The 14,794-nt window shown below is 43.6% G+C and overlaps 1 protein-coding gene and 1 pseudogene across 1 annotated transcript in view; one reads left to right on the forward strand and one right to left on the reverse strand.

Annotated features, from left to right (window-relative positions):
* Nucleotides 1-1,316: 1,316 nt before the first annotated feature.
* Nucleotides 1,317-14,794, forward strand: part of MYO10 (myosin X) — a 200,776-nt gene continuing 187,298 nt past the window's right edge. Inside the window, exon 1 of the mRNA XM_090276208.1 lies at nt 1,317-1,802. Coding sequence (XP_090132334.1) covers nt 1,782-1,802 — 21 coding nt within the window. The 5' untranslated portion in view covers nt 1,317-1,781. The remainder of the gene's footprint in view (nt 1,803-14,794) is intronic.
* Nucleotides 13,764-14,176, reverse strand: LOC150008275 (large ribosomal subunit protein eL31 pseudogene; annotated as a pseudogene).

Consider the following 14,794-nt stretch of genomic DNA (forward strand, 5'->3'; position numbering starts at 1 on the left):
CCAATAAAAAGCCACTTACAACAAGAGGTAGTTTCCTCAACAGTTTTAGGAATAAGCCACACCCGTGGTTAGGTGGAGCTGGAAGCTGGATGAGTGGTTTGGCATCTCTGAGTAGGCTTCCTCTGGAAGATGTGACTTTCTGGCTTGAGTTTTAAAGGATGAATAGCAGTTGGCAGATTCCCTAGAGAGAGTGTCTAAAACTATTCGTGGTGAAGAGCCAGTCGTTTTTGTTTCCAATCTGCTAGGTACCAATACAAGATCCCTGCTGTGCCAGGTATAATATGACTCACCAAGACTCAGTCTGACCACCCAAACTGGTTTATACCCGGTTCAAAGAGTCCACCGATCATACGCTTGGATGTCGTGGCATTTAAAAATTGTTACAGAAGTTTCTAAACCTTTGTTCTTCATTTCTCTGCCTGTTACAGACAGGCCCCAAACAATCTGCAGACCTGCACTGGGCCAGGTGCCCCCCTCTGAGGGCTTGTTAGAGATGGAGGTTGTCAGCGCTCGCCCCACTGAATTCCAATCAAGATTCATGTGATTCCTGTGCACGCTAAAGTTTGAGGACGTGCCGTTAGAGACTCACTACCAGGTGGGCTTGATCCTTCATCCATCTGACTTTCTTATGTTTTCTTTAGGTCCCGGAAACAGGTAGTTATATTTTTTAAGGTGCAATTGGCCACGCCCTCTCCCAGTTTACAAAACTACTATTCCCCGCGGCTATGAAAACTCCAGTTAACCTGACGGCAGGAGAGAAACTCAACACTGGAAGGCAGCTTCCAGAAATTCTGATTAGCCTCCGTTCTCCGCTTTGATCTGGCCCAACAGCCGGGGCAGCTCCGCGGACAGGCGCTTCCTTCCCTGGGGTCGCTCATCTGCCGAGCTGCATTAATGAGATCCGTGTTGAGCGGGTTCCAGAGTCTGCTAGAGATCAAAGGCACAAAAGAATCCCCCCCCCCCAACCCCTCCTTTCCAGTGACTATTTGGTCTCTATCACCAGAGGCGAGAGTCAACTCCCCCGTCCGCCCCTTGGTGGGGAGGCTGGGACAAGACAGGAGCCACTTGGGCCCCGCCTCCCACGCCCACAGCAAAGCCGAGGGCTGCACCGTCGCGGAGTGGGTGGGACCTGTGTGGTAGGTGGGGTGGGGCGGGGCGCGCCAGCTGGGCCGCGCCGGACCCTGCGGAAGCGCGGGGCGGTGTTGACTGAGGGCTGGGCTCCTGGAGGGGCGGGACATGGAGGGCCAGTGGGCGTGGCCGGGTGAGCGGAGCGGGGCGGGGCGTGTACTCCAGTCTGCCAGACTTAGCAGCGGTGAGCCGGCTGAGCCGCGGCGCCCGAATACTCATCGCGGCGGCGCTCGCGCGGGCAGAACGACTCGGGGCTCGCTTTGTGGCCGCTGTCCGCCTGCCGGCGCTCAGCTCCTCCTGCCCCAGCTCAGAGGGAGGGGGCACACTCCCAACCCCTGGCGCCCATCCCCAGCCCGGGGGAAGAATGTGCCACCAGCTGTTCTTCTCTTGCTTGCGCTGCGTCCAGAAGTGAAAAACTTGGAGGAAGAGGAGACAAAGGCTGCGTTTGGGACGGATGAGTTGAGAATTGGATTTGGGCAAACAAAAGGTGCGAAAGACGAGAAGGGGATAAGGCGATGGCAGCGGGGGAGCCTCGCGGGCTCGAGTTCCTGGGAGTCGCGCCGTGACACGCATGGTTTCACCGGACCGTCTGCTGGGCTGACTTCCGCGAGCTGGACGCCCGACTCGGGCAAGTTGGGGAACGCACTGGAACAATGGACAACTTCTTCTCCGAGGTGAGTGTATTCGCGGCCCTGCTCCGGCAGCTTTCTGTGAGCCGGGCGCGGGCTCCTTTCCTGCCCGGACCTCGATGCCCTGGAGGGAGGGATCTGCCCACCGCGCCGCGCGCCCGCCTGGTACATTTCCCTAAGACCTAGAGGGCGAAACTTCACGGGAGTAGCCTGAAATCAACTCCCTCTCACCCTGGCGGAACCTCTGGATGAGTAAGCCTCGGCAGGTTTTGTTTTGCCCCGCGCTTCCACTTTGTCCCAAGAGGTAGTGAAGGTGAGCTTCCTTTTGCGTGGGTGCCTGGCTCACCCGTGTCCCGGCGGCGCCCGCGTGAAGCTAGACGGCGGGCGCCCGGGCTCGGCCAGGGCATCTGCTTGCCCGACTGCCTGGGTGTAGGAAGCCCAATAAAATGTTCAACTGGGCCGTGCCTTTCTCCAAGAAAGGTCTGGTATTTCCTTTGCAAAACGTGCCGGCTTCCTGTGAGAGGGGTGCAAACACTTCCAGAGGAGACTGCTTAATGAAGTGTGAGCGGGGAAGGCGAGGGTTTAATCATTCACCGAGCTCTCTGTCCGCCGGACCTTTGGAGTCTTAGCTTCTAGTTCTCACCAAGAAGTGCTCTTTTAGGGTTTGAGAGAATTCTAGAAGGTGAAATCAAAAGATCATGTATTTCTTGTACTTGGCAGATTTTGAATTTGAATGTAAAGAAAATCGTTTAGGGCAAACTGGCTGTTTGAAAAGATTCAACTGATGTCCCCTTTTAGGGTCATTGAGGGCAGGACACCACAGTTACTTGAAATCCTTGACTTGAGAAACCCCCCCACCCCCACCGCTTTTTTTCCCCCTGGGATCCAGAGTTACTGTGGTTTCTTGGCTCCCTTTCCTTTCTTGGTTGTGTTTATTTAATAAATTCTGTTTAAGTTTGAGGTTTGAAGTGGCTCAAAGTAAACTTAGTTGACTTAAGGGAGTCTGATGTGACTTTCATTGAAAGCCAGCGGGCGTTTCGTGGATCCAGGGCAGGTTTGGAGTGTTCCAGCAAATTAGATTGGTGAGGGTTTGCCTGTGTTCGCCAGCTTGCTTTATCAGACTTAATCGAATATAATATTTCAAGTCATTCTGCTTTCTGGATGCCCACTTAGACAACTATTTATAATGGCCAAAGTGATAAATATATATTCTTGTGTAATAGTAATAGCCATTTTTTTCAAAGTGGCGTCTCACATTAGATACCCACATTCTCTGTGAAAAGTGGGCTGGAGAGGCATTAATCATGCATTAACACTCATTTTTACCTTTTCTTTGTTTTGAAAAAGAATGCAATCTATAATTGTGAGACTGGTGCATTTTATAATCCATAGAACGTCATGCCTGTAAGAAGGCACCAGAACTTTTTGCGGGAGTTGCAGGTTAACCAATGATGGAAGATCAGTAGGCTGTGTTTAATGCCTTTATCTGTAAGAAAACCTAGGCTCTCTGCCTGCAGGACACTAATTCTTAACTCTTTTTCGACTTTATTTTGGTTTATGTGTTGTGGGTCCCCTGGGAAATAGAATGGCACACAGAATTTGTATTATGTTTGTTGGGGTCCCAAGCCCCATGAAGCCTGTCTGTGGACTACAAGTGGGGTCTGTGGCCTTCCCTTGGGGGGAATTCTTCCCCCTAGTGCAGGTGGGGGGAACTGCAAGATAACGTGGGATAGCTGCAACCTGCCCTTCACATTCTCTAGTTGAAAACGTTTTCTTTACACTATACCTTGGTTCAGTGTTAAAAGAAAAGAAAACGAAACAAACCTGGTTGTTGGATTTATTTTTTTTTAAGTATATTTTATTGATTATGTTGTTACAGTAGTTCCAATTTTTTTTCCCCTTTGCTCCCCTTGGACTTATATTTCAATGATTAATATAACATTGAAATTGGCCTTTAGCAATTATCTACTCCATCCTCTTCATTTCCTAGATGAAGAATTTTAATCCAAAGATGTTAAGTCATTTGCCCGAAGTTAAAGAGCTTGTTATAGAACCCAGATCCTTTTTCCTCTGTTGCTGGTGGAAATGATCATTTTGGGGAAATTTGCTCTTGTTTAAAGTTATACTTTATCTGATCAGCCTTCCAAGTTCTGCCCCTAAGGTAGAGGCCAGGAGAGCCAGCTAGGGTGGCCACGTAGTGAGTGCTGTATTAAGTGAAGACAAACTCTTAACATAGATCCTGTCTCTCAGTTCAATGTTTTATAACAGAGCATCCTTTTGTTACACTGCCCAGTGAAGAAAATCTTATGTCCTGTTAGAGTAAAAACAAAGTATGAAAGTGATATATTTCCAAGGACAGCAAAATTGTAAGACCTCCTTGTCACTAAATGGCAGCCTGTTCTTTAGTAACTTTTCCCATTGTGACTTAGGCATCAAGACTTACTGCTTGATGGATAACAATTTAAAGCTAAAGCTAACTATTGAGGGGAAAAAAAAAAAAAACGTTAAACAAGGTATTGTGTGTGTTAGCCTCATGTATGAATGACCAAATAATAATGAAATAGGAGTTACCTGGGACTAGCAACTGCTACTTAGAGTGGGGCCAGGGTTTCTCAAACTGGGTACCGATGTCATTTTGGGCCAGTTCATTCTTTGTTTTAAGGGGGAGGAGCTGTTCTGTGGCTTGTATCCACTAGATGCTAGTAGAGTCCCCAAGTTGTCACAACTAAAATGAACCATGGGGAGCAAAATCACTGCCAACTGAGGGCCACTGAGCTAGACCCATGAAGCAGTTGCCTTGTGGAATGAATTCCCATGCTGCATGCACAGCCGTCTTGCCTGCAAGCACCTGCTTTTTAAGTATTATAGCATCAGACATCTTCCTGCTGAAGTCTCTGAGGCTTGTGTGCCTCAGCTGATGGCTTCTGACTTCAAAATATACCCCTGGATAGAAGAGACTGAGCACCCTACACTCCCCAGTGAAGTCTGTTTCTTCGTGGTGTGCCTTAGATTTTTAGGGCTTCTCTCAAGTAAATTGTGTGTGGGCTTCTGGGAAAACTTGTTTTTTCAACATTTGGAGGTAAGTTGTTAAAAAGTTTACTTCAGGCAGCAGCTAAATTTTGCTATGTCTGTAGCCAAAGCAATTTTTTAAAAAGCAGAAAAGTCTCAACCAGCAAAGTGGCGAGACTACTGTGCAAGCAAACGTGTTGATATTTTGAAGTGGATGCTGTTTCCATGTCTCCAGGGCCAGGTGCAGTGCTTAGAACACTGGAGGGGCCAGTACGTATCTACCACTTGAACTCATAAATGAGCTTGACTTTTCTGTTTCCTATTTTAGGAATAGGTGGGGCATAATGGCTATTAAAGCAAAGTATCTTTTCAGAATTATTAATGGGACATGTATAAATGCTTTGACTTTTAAGAATATGTAAAACATATATCCAATATACTCATAAATATAGATATAAGAAGCTGGTATTAATGTTTCAAGGGATAAATTGTTAGGTACAGCTGGAATATGTTCCACTATTTACAGCCTAGTTCACTCTGGGTTGGAACAAACTCAACTCTCAAGATGTTAAGTGGATACACCTTCCTCCTTTCTACTTTTTGGGACAGGATCTTGGGTTTGGTTGTTACCTGAAATTGAGCTAGCTTCTTTATTACTATTACTGTTTTTAAGATTTTATTTATTTGTTTTTAGAGACGGGAAGGGAGGGAGGAAGAGAGGGAGAGAAACATCAACGTGAGAAAGAAACATCTATCAGTTGCCTCTTGTACACTACCCGACCAGGGACTGAACCCGAAACCCAAGCATGTGCCTTGACTGGGAGTGGAGCTGGTGATCCTTTGCTTTGTGGGACAACGCCCAACCAACTGAGCCACACCAGTCAGGACTCAACTAGCTTTTTAAACTGGAAAGAGTTCTTGGGCCTGTTTTTTAACTGTTTTATTTTTTTTTTTGTTTGTTTGTTTTAGAGCTTATTGATATTTGTCTTGGTAAAAAAAAAGAAAAAGACTTATTTTTGGCATCTCCATCCCTTCCCCCTAATCATCTCTCCCAGGCAAAAGGGAAGTGCAGAGGACTTTCCTGTCCCACCAAACCCTGAAGCCCACCCTTTTGACGACTGTATAATACAGTGGTTCTCAACCTTCCTAATGCTGCGACCCTTTAATACATTTCCTCATGTTGTGGTGACCCCCAACCATAACTAAAGCATAGTGATTCATCACAAAAACAATATGTAATTACATATGTGTTTTCTGATGGTCTTAGGCGACCCCTGTGAAAGGGTTGTTCGACTCCCAAAAGGGTCGCGACCCACAGGTTGAGAACCGCTGGTATAATAGAATCACAGCATTTGCTTTTCTCTCACAATGGAGTTGTAATGTCTTGCCTTTTCTGTACACTCTACGAAGATTTCTATTGTCAAGTACATTTTTTGGCTCCTGTCACACTGGGAACAGCAAAGCCCCAGGAGCAGCTGCCAGCAGGACAGTTGTTGCTAGCAGGGAGCCCTGATCTCCCCGGCCAGGGCAGGCAGGGAAAGGCCACTCCCCCATATCAGGTAGCCTGCTGTTTCTGAGCTTGCCTCTCAAAATCAGGCACAAACTAGTGTGAGCAGGGCCTTCATGTTAACCAGAGTGGTGCAGGGAGCAAGCAGAGTATTCGCTTTTCCAGCTCTGCTTGCTTTAAGTAGGGTCACCTGTAAGCACATGAGCCTTGAATGTGCTCTTCTATTGAGATTGGTAGGATAGGGTACCTTATTGTTAATGGGTTTCAAAATTTTGCATTCAGGGTAATTGCTATGTAACATTTTCATGTCATTAATTTGCAGGGAACATTCAAGAATGAGCAATCAGTGAAGTCTACATTAAGCTTAGCAAGACTTTCCCTGCCTGAATGCCCCTCCTAGGTGGAGGAAAAAGCAGTTCCTCCTTAAAAGTATAGAAAAGATGCGCTGGCTATACCCCTCCCAAGTGGGGAGCTTGGCCGTCTTACCTAACCTTCCAGGCCTTTATTTCTCTGGTCTGTAAGTGGGCATAATAATGTTGATCTTGCATGATTATTACGTGAATTCAAGATAAGATTAACAAAGCACTTGTCACGTTGCAGGTAGGTGGGTCATACTAAGAGTTTAGTTACAGTAACTTCGAAATTGAACACGAGTGGTCCTCAGTGGTGAATGAAGTCCCAGTACTCAACGGTGCAGGGAAATCTCAGCATTAGAGCTGCTCCCCGGTATCATTTCTTGGTCTGGGTTGCATTTATTAATTTGCTTCCTTTCAACCTGTACGCTTCTGGCAGATTTTATATTTCCAGAATTCTATCAAAAGCATATCCCTATTGCATACCAAATCAAGTTCACCTTTCTGAGTTGGGTTCTCCAGGCCTTCTGAACTTGCAGAACTCTTCATTCTCCACCCCCCCCACCCCCGCCATGAATTCCACCCCGGAGGCTCTCTCACCAGCCCTGCTCTGCACCTTTGTGCCTGCTGCCCTCCCTGCTAATCAGATGGCCTGCCTTTCCAGCTCTGACAGGTCTAGTTCACTATGACCTCTACCTCTCTTTCCTCTGAACCTGGCTCTGCCTTTCTGTCCTGGTCGTCTTAGGAATTTCCTCCTGTTAGCTAGAGGTTTTACATACCTTTCCCCCCCTCTTCTCACATGCGTAAACAGTGCCTTGAGAGGTTAACATCCCATTCATTGGTTTTAGTACCTCGTTTGCACTGAAAGGTCCTTAAGCGTGGGATTCTATCCTTATATATAGCACCTTTATTTTCCCCTCAAGTACAGACTTTTTTTTTTTTTTTTTTTTTAGTGGTAAGAGGGGAGATGCTCATAACCATTTTCATTAATTACAAAGCATTTCAGAATTCTTTGAAGACAATAATAAATATGGCTGATGTTTATTGAGTGCTTGCTGAGCACTTTACATTTAATAACCCATTTAATCCATTTAACAGCCCTGTCAGTAAGGCTCTACAGATGGGGAAAGTGGAACACAGAGAGGTTAAGTATTGGCCCATTGTCACACAGCTAGAAAATGATAGCCAGGGTTTGAATCTAGACAGGCTGTCTCCAGAGGCTCTGTGCTCTGCCCAGCCTGTTGGTGTCATTAACCTTATGCTTGCGTCATCGTTTCCAGGCTCTTTGATGAAGTGCCATATACAGTAAATGATTTTTAAGTTGAAAACAGCGTGGGAATTTGGGAAAACGGGTGGTCCACACCCCAGAAATGTTGCAAACCCAGCAGGAAAATGTGAATCAGCTTTTGTACATGCCCCTAATTTTTCTTTGGTTTGTTTTTTACTTAGGAAAGAAAAGTATCTTCTGTTTCTTTGTAAAATGTGGTTTCTAAAGCTGCTGGCCCCAATCTCATGAGGGTGGTAGGAAGATTTGTATAAGAAGGCACTTAGAAAACTGGCTTTTCGAGAAATGTTTATTTTATTAAAAGAAAGGGTTGGAGAACTCATTTTTCTCTTCAATTCTAGTGCTCAATTATTGGAGTGTTCCTCTTTGAGGTTTTCTCATGGAATCTTTCGAGTAAAGATTTTGCTACTTTCCCAGAGTTTTTTCCTATCAGTTGTGTTTTACTTGTTAGCTTATTAACACTCGTGGAGTGATCATGACAGCAGAGAGAAATGTTTCTCAAAGACCCTTCCTTGAATAAAATATTTTGCTTCCTGGCTAAGAGCTTTTCTGAAAATGTCTCCCCCAGGCTGAAAATAAGAAACGTGAGTCCCCAATTTCAATCTAGCATCTCGAGTAATGTGACAACATACCACCTGACTCTGCCAGTTACAGGAAAAGGTGTTGGAGGTCTTGTGGCAGAGCCAAGGAGTGGCATACGGGAGCTGGACATTTCATACCTCTGTCTTCGCCCAAGCTTCAGTAGCTGCTTGCAGGATTAAAATTCGTTCTTTATAAAAGCATTTTATATTGTGCTAATTTAAAAAATGAGATAACCATATTAGAAAAGGCAGGCAAGGTTGAGTTTTTGTACTTTGGGGTAGGCACACTTACCTTTATTGTCTGATGTAGAGGCCAAGATAACATAAGATATGGGGATATTGGAATGTCGCTTGTTTATTTCATCTCTTACCCAACACTGGGTCCTGAAATAATTCTGTAATTCTTTTGAATGTCATTTCTTTGGGGGTCAGTTAATAACATATGAGCAGTATTGATTGACATTGTGGAGAGAGGTGGACTTCTCTCTAATGATTCTGTGCTCATGATACCTGTTAAAAAGAGGATTGTGTACTCATGTGTGTGGCCTGCCACACATTTTGGGGTTTTATTAGCTTCAAATATACTTAAATTAGGTTCCTAGGAATATATTTAGAATTAGAAGTGTTCTTACTGAAAAAAAGAAAAGCTTTTGATAAGCATAGATTTTCTTTATTACTTTTCTTTGTCATTCTTAAAGCACTTTTCCCCTTAATTTTGCAAAGAATACGCATCAAGTTAGAAAATTTAGAAAATGCCATAAGCAGAAGACAAAAAGTCCCTGGATTCTGCTCTTAATGTCTTGTGGTGTATGCTTTCTGTGTCTCTGTTTGTGTGAAAGCACACCTGTAATATTCACTTAAGAGTTGATAGAGAAAAGCTTTAGATGTCAGGAAACTTGCACGTGTCCAGGCAGCCCCTGTCATTTTTAGGGTTGGGGCAAGAGTACAAATGCAGGCCCCATATCACATAAGACTCTCAGCTGATTCCTCAAAGAAACTCTGCAGGCAAGAAGGGACTGGCAAGAAATATTCAAAGTAATGAAAAGCAAAAACCTACAGCCACGATTACTCTATCCAGCAAAGCTGTCTGTCATTCACAATAGAAGGGCAGAGAAAGTGCTTCCAGGACAAAGTAAAACTGAAGGAGTTCATCAGATCCAAAGCACTGTTATATGAAATGTTAAAGGGACTTGTTTAGGAGAAAGAGGATCAAAACTATGAACATTAAAATGAAAACTATCACAACAACAATCAACAGAAGCTAGGGAACCGAAACAAAGGCAAACTAAGTAGGCAACGAGAATGGGAAAAGAATTACATGTATGGGGAACATTTTAGGGAGAGGTCAGCAGGGAGAAGGGAGGGGGGAAAGGGAGGGAGATGGTACAGGAATTAAGAAGCATGGTAGGAGGGAGTGGAGTAGACACGAAGATGTTGAGAAGAACTATATACACAACCAATGGGCATGGACTAAGGGGGGGGACAAGTAGAGGGAGGGGTGTCACTGGGTGGAGGGGAACAAAGGGAAAAGAAATTGGGACAACTGTAACAGCATAATCAATAAAGCATATTAAAAAAAATTTTTTTAAGTTATAATCAAGCTTACAAACTGGTAAATTAAATCTCTTCTGTTCTCCTACCTTGACAAATACATCTTCATTAGAACACAATTGAAAAAAAATTTCAAGTGATGATTTTTAGTGCTGAAAGTCAGCAGACTATCAAAGATGAATGAAGATAATTATAGTTGCACATGTCTGGGTATCCTTTTGATGGGTGAGTGATGGTGGCATGATAATAGATGTATAGCTCATAATATATTTTCTATAAATTATTTTTCTTGCCCATATTTCAGCAAAATCACTAATTTGGTGGTTATTAGTCATGATTTTCACAGTAGTTTGTTTTATTGGTAGTCACAGCAAAGTAGAAAACATTTCTTGAGTCATTTTCTTCCTTTATTAATTTCAGTTTGGAAAAGGCCTGCTTTGCTGAGGCTGGGCATTAGTTACTGGCATTGTCAACAAAACTCATATAGCAATACGTAGATTTAAAAAGGAATAGGATTGCATATGCTAAATTGTTGATATTGTAAGATGTACCCAATTTTGTAATTTTATTATGTCACTCATTGATATTGTGAATCTCGCCATTTTTTAAAAAACGTTTTTATTTATTTTTAGAGAGAGGGGAAGGGAGGGAGAAAGAGAGGGAGAGAAACATTGATTGGCTGCCTCTCGCACCCCCACCCCCCCCAGCTAGGGACCTGGCCCCGCAACCCAGGCACGTGCCCTGATGGGCAGTTGAACCCATGACCTCTTGGTTCTCAGGCCCGTGCTCAGTCCTCTGGGCCACACCAGCCAGGGCATGATCACTTCTTAAAACAACCTCTATTCCCATTAAATCGTTCTTAAATTGTTTTTCAGACGTTTCAGTGTTGTGCATATTATAGAGAAAACTGAACACAGAAGTTAATTCATTAAAAATCTCTTTTCAGATGAGGTTATACCTTCATGCACCATGGCCATAAAATAGTCTAGATAAAAATATGATTGGGGATTATGTGTGAATTTTTACCTTCCTAGTCATACAAGTGATTTTATTTCCTTAATCTGATTTTTAAGTATTTTCTTGAAGTATCAGTTTTGTTGCATGCTTCACTTCTGTTCTTTTTGCTTGAGGACATTTTTCTCTAATATTTTTTAAAAACACATTTTTAAAGTGAAATGGCCCAGTGAATTCTGTTTGGGGCTTGGGAAAGCTTTTGTTAATATTATAAATGGTAGGCAGTAGTTCATATCAAATAACTGCTAATTACTGCAAGTTCACAATTAATAATATTATTTCCACCAAAGACCATGATTTGTTTTTTGAGGGACTTCTGTTTGGGTCCTTTTTTTTTTTGGTCTTTGTGATGTGGGGCACGCTCAAGTCTACAGCCCAAGGCAGGGGCCCTGGGTGTCCACTACTCAGAGTGACCCTGCCCGTTCTTCCTGGGCATGTATCATTGTTTGTATGACCATTTTAGGTTGTTTCTAGTTTGCTGTAGAAGATGGTACACAAACATTCCTGTACCTATATCGTTGCATGCTTGTCTGATGATTTCTTGAGGATATGATTTTCTGGGAGTGATGTATGATCAGAGAAGGGTTTTGTACATTTTTACTTATTATTTGGCAGCAAAAGTTTTGAGACGATCATGCAGCTTACTGGAGGCACAGCTGAGACATCCTGTCATATATTTATAAGAGAGATTTTATAATTCTTGTTAGACTCTTAATGACATGCATTGTTTCATAGAGGACATTAACACTTGATACTCGATTTCTGTGTCCCCTGTTAGGTTCTCCTTTGAGGCTGGGTGGAGGAGAGAGGCGGTTCTTCTCAGTTAATAGCAGGAGTGTTGATTTATGTCTGTCCCCCCAGAAAATCCCAGTGTGTTGCTAATGTTCACTGAAGGCCAAAACACACACAAAGGCTGCTGCCTTGTGCTGCCTGGGGAGCCACTGGCCATTTGCTTAGGGTATTGTGTGTATGGAAATTTTTTCTTTTAATTCTCATTCCTTTGCATTTTAAATATCCTTGGGAGTTAACCCTGGGCCACAACAGTAATGTGGTGGTGGTTCTAACTGTAGGGATTTGGGTGACATGCAACACTGGTGTGTGTGTGTGTGTATTTGACTTTAAGGCTTATTATTTTAATTAATTTCCTGCAGGAAATCTTTCCATGAAGTCTGAAATAAAAGTGTTGAGTGCTAGGCACAAATAGCACCACATCTTTTACGATGGTGTCATTTTATGCAGGTTTGCCTCTGGTTATTTCTTCCCACATTTTGTTCTGTTAATGATGTGAGCTAAGGGCCAAGGTGTTCAGCCCTTGGTAGTTTTCAGCCTCGGATTTTCACATGTGGCCAAGTGTGCTCTCTTTCCAGGCATCTAAACCGCATCACTGTTGACATTTTTTGGCGGGGTCAATCTTTGTAGTTAGGGGCTCTCCGGTGTGCTATGGGATGTTGGGTAGCATCCCTGGACTCTAATTAATCACTAGATGCCAGTAGCACTCACCTTCCTCACCTGTGACAACCAAAAATGTCTCCAGACACTGCAAATGTCCCCTGGGAGGAAGGGGGCGCAAAGTGATTCCAGTTGAGAATCGCTGTGATGTGTCCACATTTCTGTGATCACAGCTTAAATTTGATTACTAGTACTTTTTTCACTCTTCCTTGTTTATACAGATTCCTAGTTGCTTTCTGGGTGATGGGAAGCACACATTTATTAGTGTTGAAGTTTTATTCTAGTTAGGATTCAAACTCTAAATCATTGATTAGCATCCAAGTGATGTTTTAAGTTTTCAGGTCTGGTTAGAATGTTTGCATCCAGCTGTACCCTCTGCCCGAAGACTTTTGTTGGTCTCCCTTCTGGTGTTTTACCTCTCACCCCTGGGTTCCCTTTCAGGTCCTCTCCCCTAGAGCATTAAAGAAACATACATTACAGTGTACTGAGTAATGAAACTGACCGTTGTTCTCTAGTGGGAAAAGCAGCTCTTATTCTCTTAATGTTGAGAACATGTTGAGCCAAGTTATAGCTCCTGCCCTCTCCCCCATGTATCTGTTTCATACAATTTTATTCTGGGATACGTTTTTTAAAAAACAAAGGGCTCAGAAGTTGCCAAAATATTTAGTTTAATGAGGTCCTGTGTACCTGTCACCCAGCTTCCTTGACGGTGACATCTTATATAAAATTAGTACCATATCAAAACAAGGATATTGACATTGGTACAATATACAGACCTTATTCAGATTTTACCTGATTTTACGTACACTTCAGTGTTTTCACATGTATGGGTTTGTGTATGATCCTAATACAGAACTCTCCATTCTTCTTGCTACCTGGTGAGAAATACTCTCACCCTCCCCCAGTCCTTTGTAACTACTCAGCTGTTCTCTGTAAGTTTGCCATTTGTGAGTGTTATATAAATGAATCAAACAGTATGTAAACCTTCTCAGATATAATTTTATCACTCAGTGCCCTTCAGACCTCCCCATGTTGTTGCATGCATGGAGAGTTTGTTCCATTTTATTGCTGAGTAGTGCTCCATTATTCTGGTACTCATTTAATACCTGTTGCTAACATCTATTATCAATCTGAGGCTAACAATCATTTGCATAATAAAACACTTTGTTTTGTCCCACAGTTAAGAGCCCAGATTCTAATTTCCCTCCTTGTGTACTCTTTGTACTGAATTTAAATACTGTTGTCAAATAATTTTTTTTTTCAGTTTTATAACTTTATTTGACAATCAGCGGTTAGTTCTCATCCACATTAACTGTTTGTAGATTTTTGAAAGTGGTAACAGGTACGTAGGTGACCAACGTATAGAGCTTGTTTGGTGAATCTTCATCCTCATTACGTTTTCTGGACAACCGCACCCAGATACGGTATGGGACATTCCTTATTCCTTTGGCCCAGACAGCTGTGTTGAGCCTGGTGTCAATGCGCACATCTGGAGTTCCCATCTCCTTCATAGCAAACTTCCGGATCTCTTTGAGTGCCCGAGGCGCACGCTTCTTGAAACCCACTCCATGGATGCGCTTGTGGATGTTGATGGTGTACTCTCTGGTCACTACCTCGTTGATTGCAGAATGGCCCTTCTTCTTCTCACCACCCTTCTTTGTGGGAGCCATTATGCCGGGCCCAAGTTGGAAAGAGAGCTAATTTTTTATGATTTGTGACTCTGCCTCAAGTCTTTTGTGGTAGATTTGCTCAGACCTGGTGCATTGAAACTCTTGTTCATAGTGGTACCAACTAGCAGATTCCTATTCCTGGTCTCTTTCCCTGAGACAGAAACTTCATGAAATGAAATTACTTTTGCATGGTTAATACTGTTGATGTGACAACCCTAAAAAGTTACCACCCCTTATGGGCTAACCACGTGAGCAAATGGATGTTGGAGCTCAGTAGAGCCAAGACTTCTTGGGACACTGAGCAATAATTCAACAAGATATTCCTGTCATCCATCAGTATCTTAGGAGCACTGAAAGGAAAGCAGGTTTCTTTGATGTAAGCCAGGACTTCTAAGGCCATTTTAAGTGCCCTGACTTTAGTCAGGCATATGGTGGTGGCACATGGAGCGGGCCATCAGGTGAGAGGTGTGACAAGAGAAGCCAGAGTAGGGACAGACAACTTCCACCCACTTGATCAGCCAGGGACTGGGCGATACCCTTACCCAAGTCCTAGGACGTTGTCCGAACTGCCTTCACACGTACGACCGTTTCCTGTCCCATCCATTGGGCTCTGTCTAT

This window comes from Furipterus horrens, unplaced genomic scaffold, assembly GCF_987537825.1.
Source record: "Furipterus horrens unplaced genomic scaffold, mFurHor1.1.pri manual_scaffold_5, whole genome shotgun sequence".
Lineage (NCBI taxonomy): Eukaryota > Metazoa > Chordata > Mammalia > Chiroptera > Furipteridae > Furipterus > Furipterus horrens.